Genomic DNA, 15,440 nt, shown 5'->3' with positions numbered 1-15,440 from the left:
ATAATGCAAAGTTTTTGTATGAGTGGGCTGTAGTTTAACAATATATAATTAAAATGGTGTAAGCAATGTATCAAAACTGCATTGTAATGCATAAAAGTACACACATAAATTACCTCAATTAAAATAGCTTTGTGACTAACATTTAAGTAAGTTAAGTTGCCAGTTGCAGGTTTTTCTTCATGTCGCATGCTCAATGTATTGCCTGTTTAGTTGGTATGTGCAAATGTTGTTGCTGTTGTGGTCTTCAGTCCTGAGACTGGTTTGGTGTAGCTCTCCATGCTACTCTATCCTGTGAAAGCTGTTTCATCTCCCAGTACGTACTGCAGCCTACATCTTTCTGAATCTACTTAGTGTATTCATTCCTTGGTCTCCCTCTATGATTTTTACCCTCTACACTGCCCTCCAGTATTAAATTGGTGATCCCTTGATGCCTCAGAACATGTCCCACCAACCGATCCCTTCTTCTAGTCAAGTTGTGCCACAAACTCCTCTTCTCCCCAATTCTATTCAATACCTCATCATTAGTTATGTGATCAACCCATCTAATCTTCAGCATTCTTCTGCAGCACCACATTTCGAAAGCTTCTATTCTCTTCTTCTCCATACATGGCTACACTCCATACAAATACTTTCAGAAACGACTTCCTGACACTTAAATGTATACTCGATGTTAACAAATTTCTTTTCTTCAGAAATGCTTTTCTTGCCATTGCCAGTCTACATTTTATATCCTCTCTATTTCGACCATCATCAGTTATTTTGCTCCCCAAACAGCAAAATTCCCTTACTACATTAAGTGTCTCATTCCCTAATCTAATTCCCTCAGGATCACCCAAGTTAACTCAACTACATTCCATTATCCTTGTTTTGCTTTTGTTGATATTCATCTTATATCCCCCTTTCAAGACACTGTCCGTTCCGTTCAGCTGCTCTTCCAAGTCCTTTGCTGTCTCTGACAGAATTACAATGTCATTGGTGAACCTTAAAGTCTTTATTTCTTCTCCATGGATTTTTCTTTTGTTTCCTTTATTGCTTGCTCAATATACAGATTGAATAACATCGGGGGAGAGGCTACAACCCTGTCTCACTCCCTTCCCAACCACTGCTTCCCTTTCATGTCCCTCGACTCTTATAACTGCAATCTGGTTTCTGTACAAATTGTAAATAGCCTTTCACTCCCTGTATTTTACCCCTGCTTCCTTCAAAATTTGAAAGAGAGTATTCTAGTCAACATTGTCAAAAGCTTTTTATAAGTTTACAAATGCTAGAAACATAAGTTTGCCTTTTCTTAATCTAGCTTCTAAGATACATCATAGGGTCAGTATTGCCTCACGTGTTCCAATACTTCTACAGAATCCAAACTGATCTTCCCTGAGATCAGATTTTACCAGTTTTTCCATTCGTCTGTAAAGAATTAGGATTAGTATTTTGCAGCCGTGACTTATTAAACTGATAGTTTGGTAATTTTCACATCTGTCAACACCTGCTTTCTTGGGGATTGGAATTATTATATTCTTCTTGAAGTCTGAGGGCATTTCACCTGTCTCATACATTTTGCTCACCAGATGGTAGAGTTTTGTCAGGACTGGCTCTCCCAAGGCTGTCAGTAGTTCTAATGGAATGTTGTCTAGTCTCGCGGCCTTGTTTCAACTTAGGTCTTCAGTGCTCTGTCAAACTCTTCACGCAGTATCATATCTCCCATTTCATCTTCATATACATCCTCTTCCATTTCCATAATATTGTCTTCAAGTACATTGCCCTTGTATAGACCCTCTCTATACTCCTTCCACCTTTCTGCTTTCCCTTCTTTGCTTAGAACTGGGTTTCCATCTGAGCTCTTGATATTCATACAAGTGGTTCTCTTTTCTCCAAAGGTCTCTTTAATTTTCCTGTAGGCAGTATCTATCTTATCCCTAGTGAGGTAAGCCTCTACATCCTTACATTTGTCCTCTATCCATCTCTGCTTAGCCATTTTGCACTTCCTGTCGATATCATTTTTGAGACGTTTGTATTCCTTTTTGCCTGCTTCATTTACTGCATTTTTATATTTTCTCCTTTCATCAGTTAAATTCAATACTTCTTCTGTCACCCAAGGATTTCTACTAGCCCTCATCTTTTTACCTACGTGATCCTCTGCTGCCTTCACTACTTCATCCCTCAAATCTACCCATTCTTCTTCTAGTATATTTCTTTCCCCCAATTTTGTCAATTGTTCCCTTATGCTCTCCCTGAAACTCTGTACAAACTCTGGTTTAGTCAGTTTATCCAGGTCCCATCTCCTTAAATTCCCACCTTTTTGCAGTTTCTTCAGTTTTAATGTACAGGTCATAACCAATAGATTGTGGTCAGAGTCCACATCTGCCCATGGAAATGTCTTACAATTCAAAACCTGGTTCCTAAATCTCTGTCTAACCATTATATAATCTGTCAGTATCTCCAGGCTTCTTCCCTGTATACAACCTTCTTTTATGATTCTTGAACCAAGTGTTAGCTATGATGAAGTTATGCTCTGTGCAAAATTCTACCAGGTGGCTTCCTCTTTCATTTCTTCCCCCCAATCCATATTCACCTACTACTTTTCCTTCTCTTCCTTTTCCTACTATTGGATTCCAGTCAGCCATGGCTATTAAATTTTCGTCTCCCTTCACTATCTCAATAATATCTTTTATTTCATCACACATTTCATCAATTTCTTCATCATCTGCAGAGCTAGTTGGCATATAAACTTGTACTACTGTAGTAGGCATGGGCTTTTTGTCTATCTTGGCCAAAATAATGCGTTCACTATGCTGTTTGTAGTAGCTTACCTGCACTCCTATTTTTTTTATTCATTATTAAACCTACTCCTGCATTGCCCCTATTTGATTTTGTACTTACAACGCTGTATTCACCTGACAAACGTCTTGTTCCTCCTGCCACTGAACATCGCTAATTCCCACTATATCTAACTTTAACCTATCCATTTCCCTTTTTAAAGTTTCTAACCTACCTGCCCGATTAAGGGATCTGACATTACATGCTCTGATCCGTAGAATGCCAGTTTTCTTTCTCCTGATAACGATGTCCTCTTGTGTAGTCCCCCACCCAAAGATCTGAATGGGGGACTATTTTACCTCTGGAATATTTTACCCAAGAGGATGCGATCATAATTTAACCATGCAGTAAAGCTGCATGCCCTCGGGGAAAATTACGGCTGTTGTTTCCCCTTGCTTTCAGCCATTCGCAGTACCAGCACAGCAAGGCCGTTTTGGTTAGTGTTACAAGGCCAGACTGTTGCCACTGCAACTACTGAAAAGGCTGCTGCCCCTCTTCAGGAACCACACGTTTGTCTGGCCTCTCAACAGATACCCCTCCGTTGTGGTTGCACCTACGGTATGGCTATCTGTATTGCTGAGGCTCGCAAGCCTCCCCACCAACAGCAAGGTCTATGGTTCATATGCAAATAGAGGGTAGTAAAGCAAAGCTGCAAAGCTTAACTCCATTTTCAAATGTTCCTTTACATAGGACTGTTGAAAGCAGATATACCACATACTGAAGGGACAAACCACTCACATAGTGGTTTTGATTTCTTCACACAGTTACCTCAATTTAAGCCTCATTCCACTGGAAAGATGAATAAAGTAAGTGCCGGCATCAGTGTTGTTGAGAAACAGGTGAAATAATTAAAACTGAACAAAGCTCCAGGTCCCAAGTGGATTTCTATCAGATTCTATACTGAATTTGTGGCTGAGCTAGCCCGCTCTTCTAACTATAATCTTAGATTCCTGAAGCAAAGCATCGTGCTCAGTAGATGAAGGAAAGCACAGGTCACACCATTTACAAGAAGGGTAGTAGAAGTGATCCACAAAACTACTACCCAGTAACCTTGACATCAATTTGTTGCAGAATCTTAGAACATATTCTGAGCCCAAACATAATGAGGTATCTTGAACAAAATGACCTCCTCCATGCCAATGACATAGAATCTGAAACCATCTATCATGCAAAACCCAACTCACACTTTTTCTCACATGATGTAATGAAAGTTTTGGATCAAGGCAGTCAGGTAGGTGCAGTATTTCTTGATTTCTGAAAATCATTTCTCAGCACATCATCTACACTCATCATCAAAAGTATGATGGTGCATTAAGCGAAATTTGTGATCGGATTGATGGTTTTTTGATAAGACTGATGCAGCAGGTTATTTTGGCTGGAGAGACATTGTCAGATGTAGAAGTAAGTTTGGGTGTACCCCAGCAAAGTGTGTTGGGACCCTTGCTGTTCATGTTGTATATTAATGCCCTTGAGGATAATACTAATAGTAACCTCGGACTTTTTGCAGATTCTGCAGCTATCTATAATCAAGTACTGTCCAAAAGAAGCTGCATAAATATTCTGTCAGATCTCAATAAGCTTTCAAAGTGGTACAAAGATTGACAACTTGCATTAAATGTTCAGAAATGTGAAATTATGTACTTCACAAAAAAGTGAATCACAGCTGGAATTGGCCAACTAATGCAAATACCTAGATGTAACATTTTGTAGGGATATGAATGGAATGGTCACATTGGCTCACTGATGGGTGAAAGAGGTGACAGACTTCAGCTTATTGGCAGAGTACTGGGGAAATGCAATCATTCTACAAAGGAGATTGCTTAAAAATAACTTTTGCAATCCATTCTACAGTAGTACTTACATGTCTGGGACCTATACCAGATAGGATCACAGGGCATACTGAACATAGCACGAGTGGTCACAGGTTGGTTTGACACTTGGAAGAGTGTCACATGTTGAAGAAACTGAACTGGCAGACTCTTGAAGATAGACATAGACTATCCTGAGAAAGCCTACTTACAAAGTTTCAAGTACCAGCTTTAACTGATGACTCCAGGGATATACTACAACCTCCTATGTATGCTCATGTAGGGTTCATGAGGGCAAGATTAGATAACTAAATCATTCATAGAGCCATTTAAATAATCATTCTTCATGCAGTCCATATGTGAATGGATTGGGAAGAAACCCTAATAACTAGTACAATGGCACACTTCACAGTGGTTTTCAGACTGTATATGGCTTTGTCATACGTGGATGGCTGGGAGAAAAAATTTACTACAGGGTTCCCCAAGGCTCAATCTCAGGTTCACTATTCTTCCTTCATATATGTAAATTACAACCAGAATTAGGTCTTTTAGCAGATGATATTAGTATTGTAATTAGTCCAAGCGTGCAAAATACTAAGTTCTCCACTACATGAACGATAAGTATAACACATGGAAGACAATAGTAGATAGAGCTGAAACTTCAAAATTCTTTGGTATCCACATTGATGAGAATTTAAAGTGGAAAAATCATATTCTAAAACACCTAAAGCAATTTGGTTCAGCCACATTTTCACTTAGAATTATTGTAACTCTTGGAGACAAAAATCAGTAAGCTGACGTAGTTTGCATATTTTCATTTAATAATGTCATATGAAATAAGAAAAAAAGTCTTCATAATTCAAAAATGTGCCATGAGGGTAGTATGATCTTCTTGTAGACACCTGTTTAAGGAGCTGGCAGAAAAGACAATATGTCTGCTTGTGTCTGTATGTGTGGATGGATATGTGCGTGTGTGCGAGTGTATACCTGTCCTTTTTTCCCCCTAAGGTAAGTCTTTCCGCTCCCGGGATTGGAATGACTCCTTACCCTCTCCCTTAAAACCCACTTCCTTTCGTCTTCCCCTCTCCTTCCCTCTTTCCTGATGAGGCAACAGTTTGTTGCGAAAGCTTGAATTTTGTGTGTATGTTTGTGTTTGTTTGTGTGTCTATCGACCTGCCAGCGCTTTTGTTCGGTAAGTCACCTCATCTTTGTTTTTATGTAGTAATGAAATATATAAAACAATAGCTGGGTAGTAGATGCCGTATAATATTTTTTTTTTAAATTCAAAACATTAAAAGAAAGACACATCTCTTAGTCACATGAAATATAAAGGTTAGGAAAAGATTCTGAATCCTTTTTAGAAGACTGAACAGTCAGAATACATTGGTACACTGCATGTCAACAGCAACACTCCCATGCTAGGAGCATTCACTGTGAACCTAATTTATTAGTGTACCATTTCCTTGAATGCTCCAATGTTTCCTTTATCGATTTGATTTTCAGCCAACCATTAACATTATCAGGCTATGGTCTGCATCCATATATGGAATACAGTATGATTTACCATCCATTACATCAGCAATAATGTCTTCTGCGACTACCAGATTTTCAAAGCCTTCCACATGTATTATTATTCTTGGGTCCTGTAACATACTCCTCTTGTAATATGGACTTTTACGTCATTACAACAGTGACTGGTATTGTCTTTCTTTCAGTTGTGAGAAGAATAATTCTATCACTTTGTTATTTATATTGACACATTCGTTAATCCATTTTTCAGTTTATTAATTCTTGATTTCAGTTTATTAACTATTGCATTAATAACTATATTTTGCACAGTTCTCCTCGCCTCACTCTAACTGCACTTCCTGTGATCATACTTTTGTGGCTTTAATGACATTGTTTTCAATGCCTTCTGTATTTCTATACTGTTGTCTATTATTGGTACTTCCATTTGCAACAAGAGTTTCCCACCCCAAGGGCAAGAAACTGGCATAGATCCCCTGTTCACTATTTCTCAGTGAGGGAGTCAAATAGAGCCAAATCCACTTAACTCTGTACCATTTCATTATGCACCTTGAACAACATAACCATTTTACTGCTTTCAGTTCACTTTTCCTCAGTCTTTTATATAATAATGAAACTAAAAAAAAAGAAAAAGAGAGAGAGAGAGAGAAATTACAGGAAGTTACTGTGAACACAGAATAGTTTCAATATTTAGGCTGTAGCATGGTATTTTTAGTCAGTCTTTCATCATTACATTTGACCATGTGTTAAACAAGTCTGTTGAATTTTTGAGCTACTTTGTTATTGAACAAATTAGCTGTGTGAAAATCTGGTAATACTAAATGTAGTACTTGAATATAACTGTTTTCTGTTGCATTTATATGTAACTATATTTGGACTACAATCTCATACAGTTTGTGAAGGCACAACGCATCTAGCATATATGTTAAAAAGAAGATGAAGCACACAGTACTTCAAGTCTATATAGCAATCACTTTATTTAAGTTTTTATCAGTTGATTATGTACATGATAAATAACACCAGTAAATTATTGCAGGTCTGACATTCGGACTGTTGAAAGCAGTATACCACAGACTGAAGGGACAAACCACTCACATAGTGGTTTTGATTTTTTCACACAATGTAAGTATTAAAACAGTGTTTTTGTGTAATAGATGTTATGCAGTGTAGAGAGGAAGAAATAGAGAAAGAGCTACACAAAAAACTACATCTTCAAAATATATTGAAGTAGTAGTACCAATAAGTTGTTCGTTATACAGTCAGAATTCAAGGTTGATTACTTTATTGCAGCAAATGGAAACAGAGAAATGCAACGATTCATTAGTACTCATGTAGAAGCCAGCAAAATTGGTCGTCAGATTGCTGAAGAAGTGCTAGATTCTATGAAACAAGGAGCAGATTCATCACCTGGCAGCAGTCCCTCACCAGATGTTGATCAAACACGGCCATCAGTAAGTGCTCAAGACATTTTATTGGTTACTAGACTTCTGCCCATGGCTTTGCCTGTGTATGTTTTCAACACATATTTTGCACACCCCTCTCTTTCTGTTTCCACCTCTTCCTCCCTCTGTCCATCCACCTCATTTTTCCACCTCTATCTGTCTGTTTCTTCCTGCTCCTGTCATGGTCCATCGCCTCCACCCTTCCTCTGACCATATCATTCTTCCCCGTCTCTCTGTCCATCTCTACCTACCCCTCTTCCTTTTCTGTTGCTCACTAACCCTCTACACTTTCCACCCACCTCATGCATCTCCTCCTCCTCCACTTCCTCTGTCCATTTTCCTCTCCCCCTCTCACTGTCCAGACCCTCCTCTACCGATTTCAACATGCGCCCAGTCATGCTCATTGGGATATTTAGTCCTTGAAATAAATTTCTGTAAAGCAGGTTGATACTACTCCTACGAAGCACCTGCCACGTACGACAGCCTACATGTCAGGACCCAGAAAACTGTTTCTTACCCCTGACATGTAGGCTGCTCTTCAATGGAGGTTGAAGTAGCAGGCTGATACTGTTCCCACACAACATGCCTGTTGTGCAGGGCAGCCTATATGCCAGGGGCAGAAAAACATGTTTTTGCCCATATCTCTGTTCCTATTGGAATTAGGAGATTATAAATCCCACAGTACTGATACTCAAGAGGCATGCTGTTTCTGTGCATAATCTGGCTGAAAATGGTCCAAAGATTTTGAACGAGATTCGAGACATACACACGTTCACTCTCTTTTTTAACAGATAATGAATATCAGGATAACATTGACAAGAAGAAGAGACATGATGATTGGACATGTGGCAAGTCGTCAGGGTATCATGGTACTTAGGGGATCTGTAAAGTGTAAAACTATAGGGGAGGGCAGAGATTGGAGTTTATCCAATAAATAATTGATGATGTTGGGTGCAAGTGCTACTCTGAGATGAAGAGCTTGGCACATGAGTAGAATTTGCAATGGACCACATCAAACTTGTATTATGATCGATAAAAAAATAGTAACACATAATCCCAATCAGAACATGCAAATAAATACATAAGACCATAGACACAAAATTCAGCAAGTTATTTATCACTGGTTCTCAAATTTATAGCTTACCTTTTTAATTGGAAATAGGAGAATCATCTTTGTGTGCACTGATGAGTTAACAAAAATTAAAAATTATCTGGAGATAAAACATAGAATAAACTGTTACATTCAATAAACTCAGTTTGTTTTTATGCTTTCAAATAAATGCTGTATTTACCTTTTAAGACAATACAGGGTGCAAGGGGAGAAAGCTCACAGTTGCAGGGAGGTTTGAGCTGGAGTTTATTTGTTGAGTTAGCTATTATCAGTAGGGTGGATGGCATAGAGAGCTAGAAAAGGTAGTATATCCTTGAAAAAAAATACAGCATGGTTGAACATAGGTTCAGTATTGAATGTGATACCTTTGTAATCATTCTCATCAGTGCTGGGAGTGTGGGGAGAGTGTTTGAGACAAGATTGGGAAAACTTAATCACATCCTCTCCCAGGTCTTCTGTTACCTGTCATCCTGCTTGGAAATGAGGTGCACCTTTCCAAAATCCTTCCCATTTCCCCCCAAAATCCTTGTCACTTCTCCCAGAGTGTTATTCGTGCTGCCCACCCAACCTATAAAATATTGTGGTCCAACCTTATGCCATGCCCATTTTCAGTCTCTTTCCAGATGGTTTGTATTGGAAGGATAAGTGAATGAACTGTCTTACACTCTGATTACACCATGTCCTATTCTAGTCCCATTACATCCATATTATAACATATCAGAGGCAGATCCACCTATGAAAATAGTCATGTCATATGCCCACTCTCCTATAATTCCTTATAGCCTTTTATGGAAGCATGGCAACCAAATGCCTATCTGAGTGCTTGGCCACTATCAAACTGTGAACATGAACAAAGTTGACCATCCAGTGTTAGAACACACTGCTGAGCACAATATGCTCAACTTCGTGGCTGTCGCAAACCTGTGTTGAGCCCTCCCTGCCATTACAACGCAATGTTGTTTGAAGCATACGTGGGAATTGTCTTTGTAACACATACTTTGATACTGCAGTCCTTCTGACCTTAATCTCAACTAGTGCTGGTGTATCACCCAGCTCCATTACCGTCTCATGTCTTCCACCTTACTCCAATAAATTCCATCGACATAGCTACTGTTCATTTAATGGACTCCCTCTTCCTCTGTTCTCTCTCTCTTCACCCCCCCCCCCACCCCATAACTCACCTTCCTCTTAACATGCTCCTCCATGGCATTGTATGCCACATGCAGATTTCCTTGCCTGCATCAGTGCATTAGGATGGGCTCACCGGTGCAACACTCCAATCCCATTTTATTGCTACTTCTTCTACCTAGCTATCAGCCCCACTTCCCTCCATCTCTCACTTTCCTTACCCTTCTTCTTGCTTCTCTCACCAACTACATCCAACATAAAGTCTAACCCAGTCAGACCAAAGACACAAGCAAGAGTAGCCAGTAGAGAGAATATGGTCTTGTCTGTGTTAGTGTTTTTGTCAGCTTTGAAGAAGCTCTGTAAATTTCAGTCTTTTTGTGTGATTATTGACCAATGAATGATTCAAACAATGTGTTTTATGGAGTGTCACTGATTTTTGTTGCAGTCTAATAGCTGTGAGTGGTTAAAGAGTGAGGGGGCTTGTATGAAGGTGATAAATTGTTTGACAGATAATTGTACACACAGATGAGAGATGGACGTAACTAACTTGGACAGCTTTCTCAGATAGTGTTGAAAATGTTGATCCAATTGTTGCAGTGCAAGAGTTTTTATCTCAGAGGCAAATAGTGTGAAAGGAATAGGTTAATACAATTTCACAGACTACACAACAAACTAGGTTCCTGGTTCATTTCAACCAAATGTAAGATATACCTGTAAAATATTCTTGCACTCTATTATAACATACAAATGATTGCTACAGCTCATTAGACTAATTTACAAACCATTTAGTTCATATTGCAATGCTGTGCATGTTTGTTGCACTTACCAGACACGTTCAGAATACCAGGTAGAAGGACTGGTGGCACGCGTAAACACGTTCAGAGCACACTGGGACAGGTACAAAGGCGCGCGCATTAACACGTCCAGAGCAGTTAAAGGGTAAATGGAAGATTGTAATTTATACTTCAAGTACAGAGAAAACTTCAGTTAATGGACGACATACTGCAGAATATTTGAAAAATGCATTGAAAATCGGTACTAAGAAGACTAAAATAATGTGTAGTATAGCAAATGATAAATACTAGAAATTAAAAATGAGTACATAGAACTGACTAATGAGAATGCAGCTGAAGAAAATAACTGGATGAGCAACAGAAGAAATTAGCAGAAGAGTAAAATGGACTACAGTGATTTTGATAAACTAAATACAGTTTTCCAAACATAGCTTCCAATGTGACAGTAAAGGAAAGTTTACATTCAGTAATATATTACTAGTTTTGACTTCTTGGAATGAGACATTCAAAAGTTGAGGGATGCTCAGTAAGCAACAGACAGAGGCATGTTAAAAGTAAATAAATAAATACGAATGTTAGGTTGTAACATACAGTCAGTGACAGGGTTTTATGTATTGTGATGAATAGAAGTTTGAATTGAAGATAGGATGGAGGCATTTGCCATAAGAAAATTGGGAAAACAACAGAAACCCTAAATATGGATGGTTATTTGAACAAGCGCTACCCTAAATGTGAATCCAGTGTGCTAGCTACTGCACCACCTTTCTCAGTGAAATGCATGTTGGGAATTATCAGAAGAGGTGGGAAACAATCAAATAGATCAGGAAACAGATGGGAATGGAGGTCATAATTATGACTGTGTAGATGTCACTGTGCAAGTAGGCGATAAATGAACTGAAGAAGTTGATTGCTAGATTCCTAAAGATGAGGAAATACCAAGGTGATGATTTTGTGGCAGGTGAGTGGATGATAACTGGAGCAGCATGGGCACACGTATCTGGAGACTGTAGTGCACGAGAAAGATTAGAGGAGACCTTTATCTAGCAATGGATGCAGGATGTGGACAAGGAAAAGAAGTTCCCAGATTTCCTAGTTAAAAATACTCTTTTTTCCCTGGTGAGAATACACTTTGTCCCAGATGACAGTACACTATACCCTATGTAAAAGTACATTTCTTTCCATTTTAAGTGACAATACACTACACCTTCGAGCTGTAAAATGTATCAATCCTTTGAATGGTAAAGGTTATATACATCGGTGTAGAATTCCAGTCACTTTAATAAATGAAACCCAGAAATAAACAGTGTTTCAGAAAGATCTTTCATGCAAGGCAACTTTTTTTTTTTTTGGTATTATGAAAGTATAAATATACATTCTACCAAATACAGCACAGTAGCTTTCGAAGCACTGAAATGGATATTGTGTTGCATTATATGCTCTTGCCAGTCCATCATAACTCTTGTCACATCATCTCACCAGCCAATGACAGTAAAGAGCAGAGGATGTTTGATGTAGTTAGCCAATAGAAACATCAGTTATTAGGAAAAGTTAATGATTTAAATGTACATACAGTATAGCTACAAGAAAAGCAAAGCTTTCACTTACACTGTTGGTCATCAAAATTTTTTTGCTGTTTTTCTGGGGTTGTGGTTAGGCAGGAACCTAAGACCACAGCTTAAATTGCAGCAACGGAATATTTCTAACAAGCACATTATTATAAATTTCACTGCTGTGCACCAAACATTTCATGTGTTACCTGGCTGAATACATGTTCTTTCAAGCACTTCAGCTCTTCCACAAAAAAGCCAGTTATGCATGAAATTGCTCAAGAACTCATCTCATAGTTTTTTGGAAGGATAATTATATTTTATATTTATACTGTATAATTATACACTCCATGATTTAAGCAATTCATCACACATTTTCAGATGTAACATAATTCATCTTGCATAAAAGGAAATTTACCTTGAAAGTAGTGCTTCTGAAACCACCATTTTCCTGAGACCTGTTAGAAATATAAACAGTTAGGACACCACACTGATTGAAAACAGTTTTTTGTTACAAAGTATTGCGTAGTCTTCATCCTGAAGCCTTTGACAGAGCTTGCTATTGGCAGATGCTTGTGTGTACACCGCGTTTTGTTAGTGTAAATGGCACATTTTCTTTGCAAATAAAGTTTTATTTTCTTGTTAATGTTTTATTGCTGCAGAATTATTCTGCAGAAGTGGACTTAAGAAAAATTCTTTGTTAGAGTATCTGTTCTTACCAGCCAAAATGGCAAATATTTAACTGAAAACTAAAACAGTGACAAATTCCTGAATTCTAAAAAATTCCTGACTATTTCCTGGATTTCCCAGTTGTCCTGATGCATATACATTCTGTGGAAGTGAAATGGCTACTATTTCTGCTGCTACTGCATACTTAGGTGTCCTGTGGTTTCCTTAAACCAATTAAAGCATATGCTGTAATGGATTCTTTGAAAGAAATACAGCCATTTTTTCCCAGTCCCTCCTCAATCCGAAGTCATTGTCAATAGTCTGTGAAACCCTGATCTTGCTTTCTTTTGACCATTTTTTAAATACTGAAGAGATTCTTATTTGATGGAATGGTGTTGAAAATGATGCAGAGGAGTCAGTAATTATTCTGAAGCAAATAGTAAACAAACCAACCTTAAGAAAGCTTTCATCTCAAAGCAATTAATGGAAAAGCATTTTTACTGGAACTGAACAAGCCTACTTTTATGATCGTATGAAGACAAAAAACTGTTAGTTGCTTTCTGCACATGTTTGAAACTGAAGTACATTACAGGTAACAATAACTGCATTGGTAAATCCCTTAGGAATTACAAATAATAGAATGCAAGGGGATAGAGGTGTCAGGTGGCAGGGGGCAGTTGTGATGACAGTTTGTATTCCTGTTTCACAGCTCATACTCTAGAGGAGCCCAACATATTTATTTTTTACTAGTCTAGCAATTTGTGACATGGTCTTGGTAAGCTTAATTTATTTATTTTTGTCTGGTCAGCAAATTTGTAACATACTGCCCTTCTCTGGAAACTGAATCTCTTTAAATGCTTATGCTTCATACTGATCAAACTTATTCTGTTGTTTCACAGTGATCTTCATAATGCTTTGATTACACTGTCCTCTCCTTTCATTCTTCATCTTTATCCTCACCTTACACAGAGTAAAAATGAAAATTCTGTGTTTGTCTGCTGCCCCTAATAACAGGTGATCAGTTAGAGCATCTGTTGTTAACATTCTGTTTTTGATATTAAATTATAAATGAGCAAATAATAACACATATACAATGGCTTTACAGTCACAGATGTCAACAAGCAACTCCAATGAATTACCTCAGCAACGAAATGGCTCCACACGCTCAAATCCTCTCAACAATGGTGGAACAAGTTTCCCAAATATCCGGAACAATGTGCAATTGTCTATAGCGAATGAACCAGGTATGTTGCTGTTTTGTTATGAACTTCAGTACGCTTTTGATTAATGTATGTTCATAAGATAACATTTTTCAATAAATGACTGAATGTATTAGATTTTCCTGCAGAAGCTTCTTAAACAGTTTTTCAAAATATATATTTTTGTATTTCAAAATGTAATAATCAATGTATAAGGCAACATACTACAATGAAAGTGGTAGTGCAAAAAATGGAAACTCTAGTATTTCCCCAGTAGCCTACATTACAGATGCTCAGTTTGTGGATAATGTTAGACACACCAGACCAGATACAACTGTATCTAATCATATGCACTCTTTTGTACTACAGATTAACAGTGATACTGTTATTTTTAAGATGTACAAACAAGTCTCACAACTATATTTTATCTTCATGAAGTAAATAATGTAGATTGTCACCAGAATATTATATTCTCTGTAAGTATGTAATTTACATGTTCTAACATGGAAAGTTAAAAGTCTGCTTCTGTAGTTATCCTCTGGCAATGCACTTAAAGTTCCAGATGTGGAAACAACTGCTTTTATTTACTGACAGAACAGAGTTTAAATCTTTTAATGGTATAAATTAGAAACACCACATGCTGCAAAATAGATTATGTAACTTGCAGATATTCTTGTTGATTAATTTTCTACATTTTAGTTGTCTAAATTTAGTTGTCTAAATGTTGTTCATGCTGCTGCTGGCAGACACATAAACTGTTTGTAATAGCTTAGCTAAAACTTTACAGTTTTGTGATTATTTCGCAATTCATTCCAAGTTTGTAGCATGTTTTTATAAACAAATATGGACGTTTGAAATTAGGTCATTCTTTTTGGTGTGTATCAAAGGTTATGTTGCTGCAAGAATGCGTCCTAATATGGGAAACTATATCTCTATGGAGATTATTTTCACTCTGTTCTTCTCTCTTTTGAATTGCCAACTGCCTCCTTTCCCACATCTATCATCTCAAGTTCCACGTAAGTTTCTCCTAGTTTAAAATACCACATAATGTTGTCATGTCAAAACCACAATCAAGTCCAAATATGAAGGCAGAGCCACCAGTGAAATAGAACACTTGCAAGTGAAACCACTTTGTCACTGACACCAGTGTTGAGCCACAATAGAACAGATCTTCTGGATGAAGAGCGCAGTTATAAGGTATTTCAAGAACCCTCCACATAGGATAAATGCAAGATAATAAATAAGAGCTGGTGGTTGGGTTTGAACTGGAGACTCACAGCAAGCCAGCCACTGATGCTAACCACTGCACCACAATGCATTTCCCATAGTTCACGACATTGCTCCTTTTCCTCGAAAAACAGGACCCACTGTTTGGGAAGCCCTCATTGGAGCCAAGTACAG

General features: G+C 37.9%; 1 protein-coding gene across 2 annotated transcripts in view; it reads left to right on the top strand.

Annotated features, from left to right (window-relative positions):
• LOC126480777 (protein cycle) overlaps window positions 1-15,440 on the top strand; it is a 1,000,752-nt gene that overhangs the window by 976,694 nt on the left and 8,618 nt on the right. For both annotated transcript variants that reach the window (XM_050104079.1, XM_050104078.1), the window contains 3 exons: window positions 7,186-7,271; window positions 7,440-7,600; window positions 13,946-14,084. In XM_050104079.1, the coding sequence (XP_049960036.1) occupies window positions 7,186-7,271; window positions 7,440-7,600; window positions 13,946-14,084 (386 nt within the window). The remainder of the gene's footprint in view (window positions 1-7,185; window positions 7,272-7,439; window positions 7,601-13,945; window positions 14,085-15,440) is intronic.

This window comes from Schistocerca serialis, chromosome 5 (genome assembly GCF_023864345.2).
Source record: "Schistocerca serialis cubense isolate TAMUIC-IGC-003099 chromosome 5, iqSchSeri2.2, whole genome shotgun sequence".
In the NCBI taxonomy this organism is placed as follows: Eukaryota; Metazoa; Arthropoda; class Insecta; order Orthoptera; family Acrididae; genus Schistocerca; species Schistocerca serialis.
This window is presented reverse-complemented; position numbering and strand designations above follow the sequence as displayed.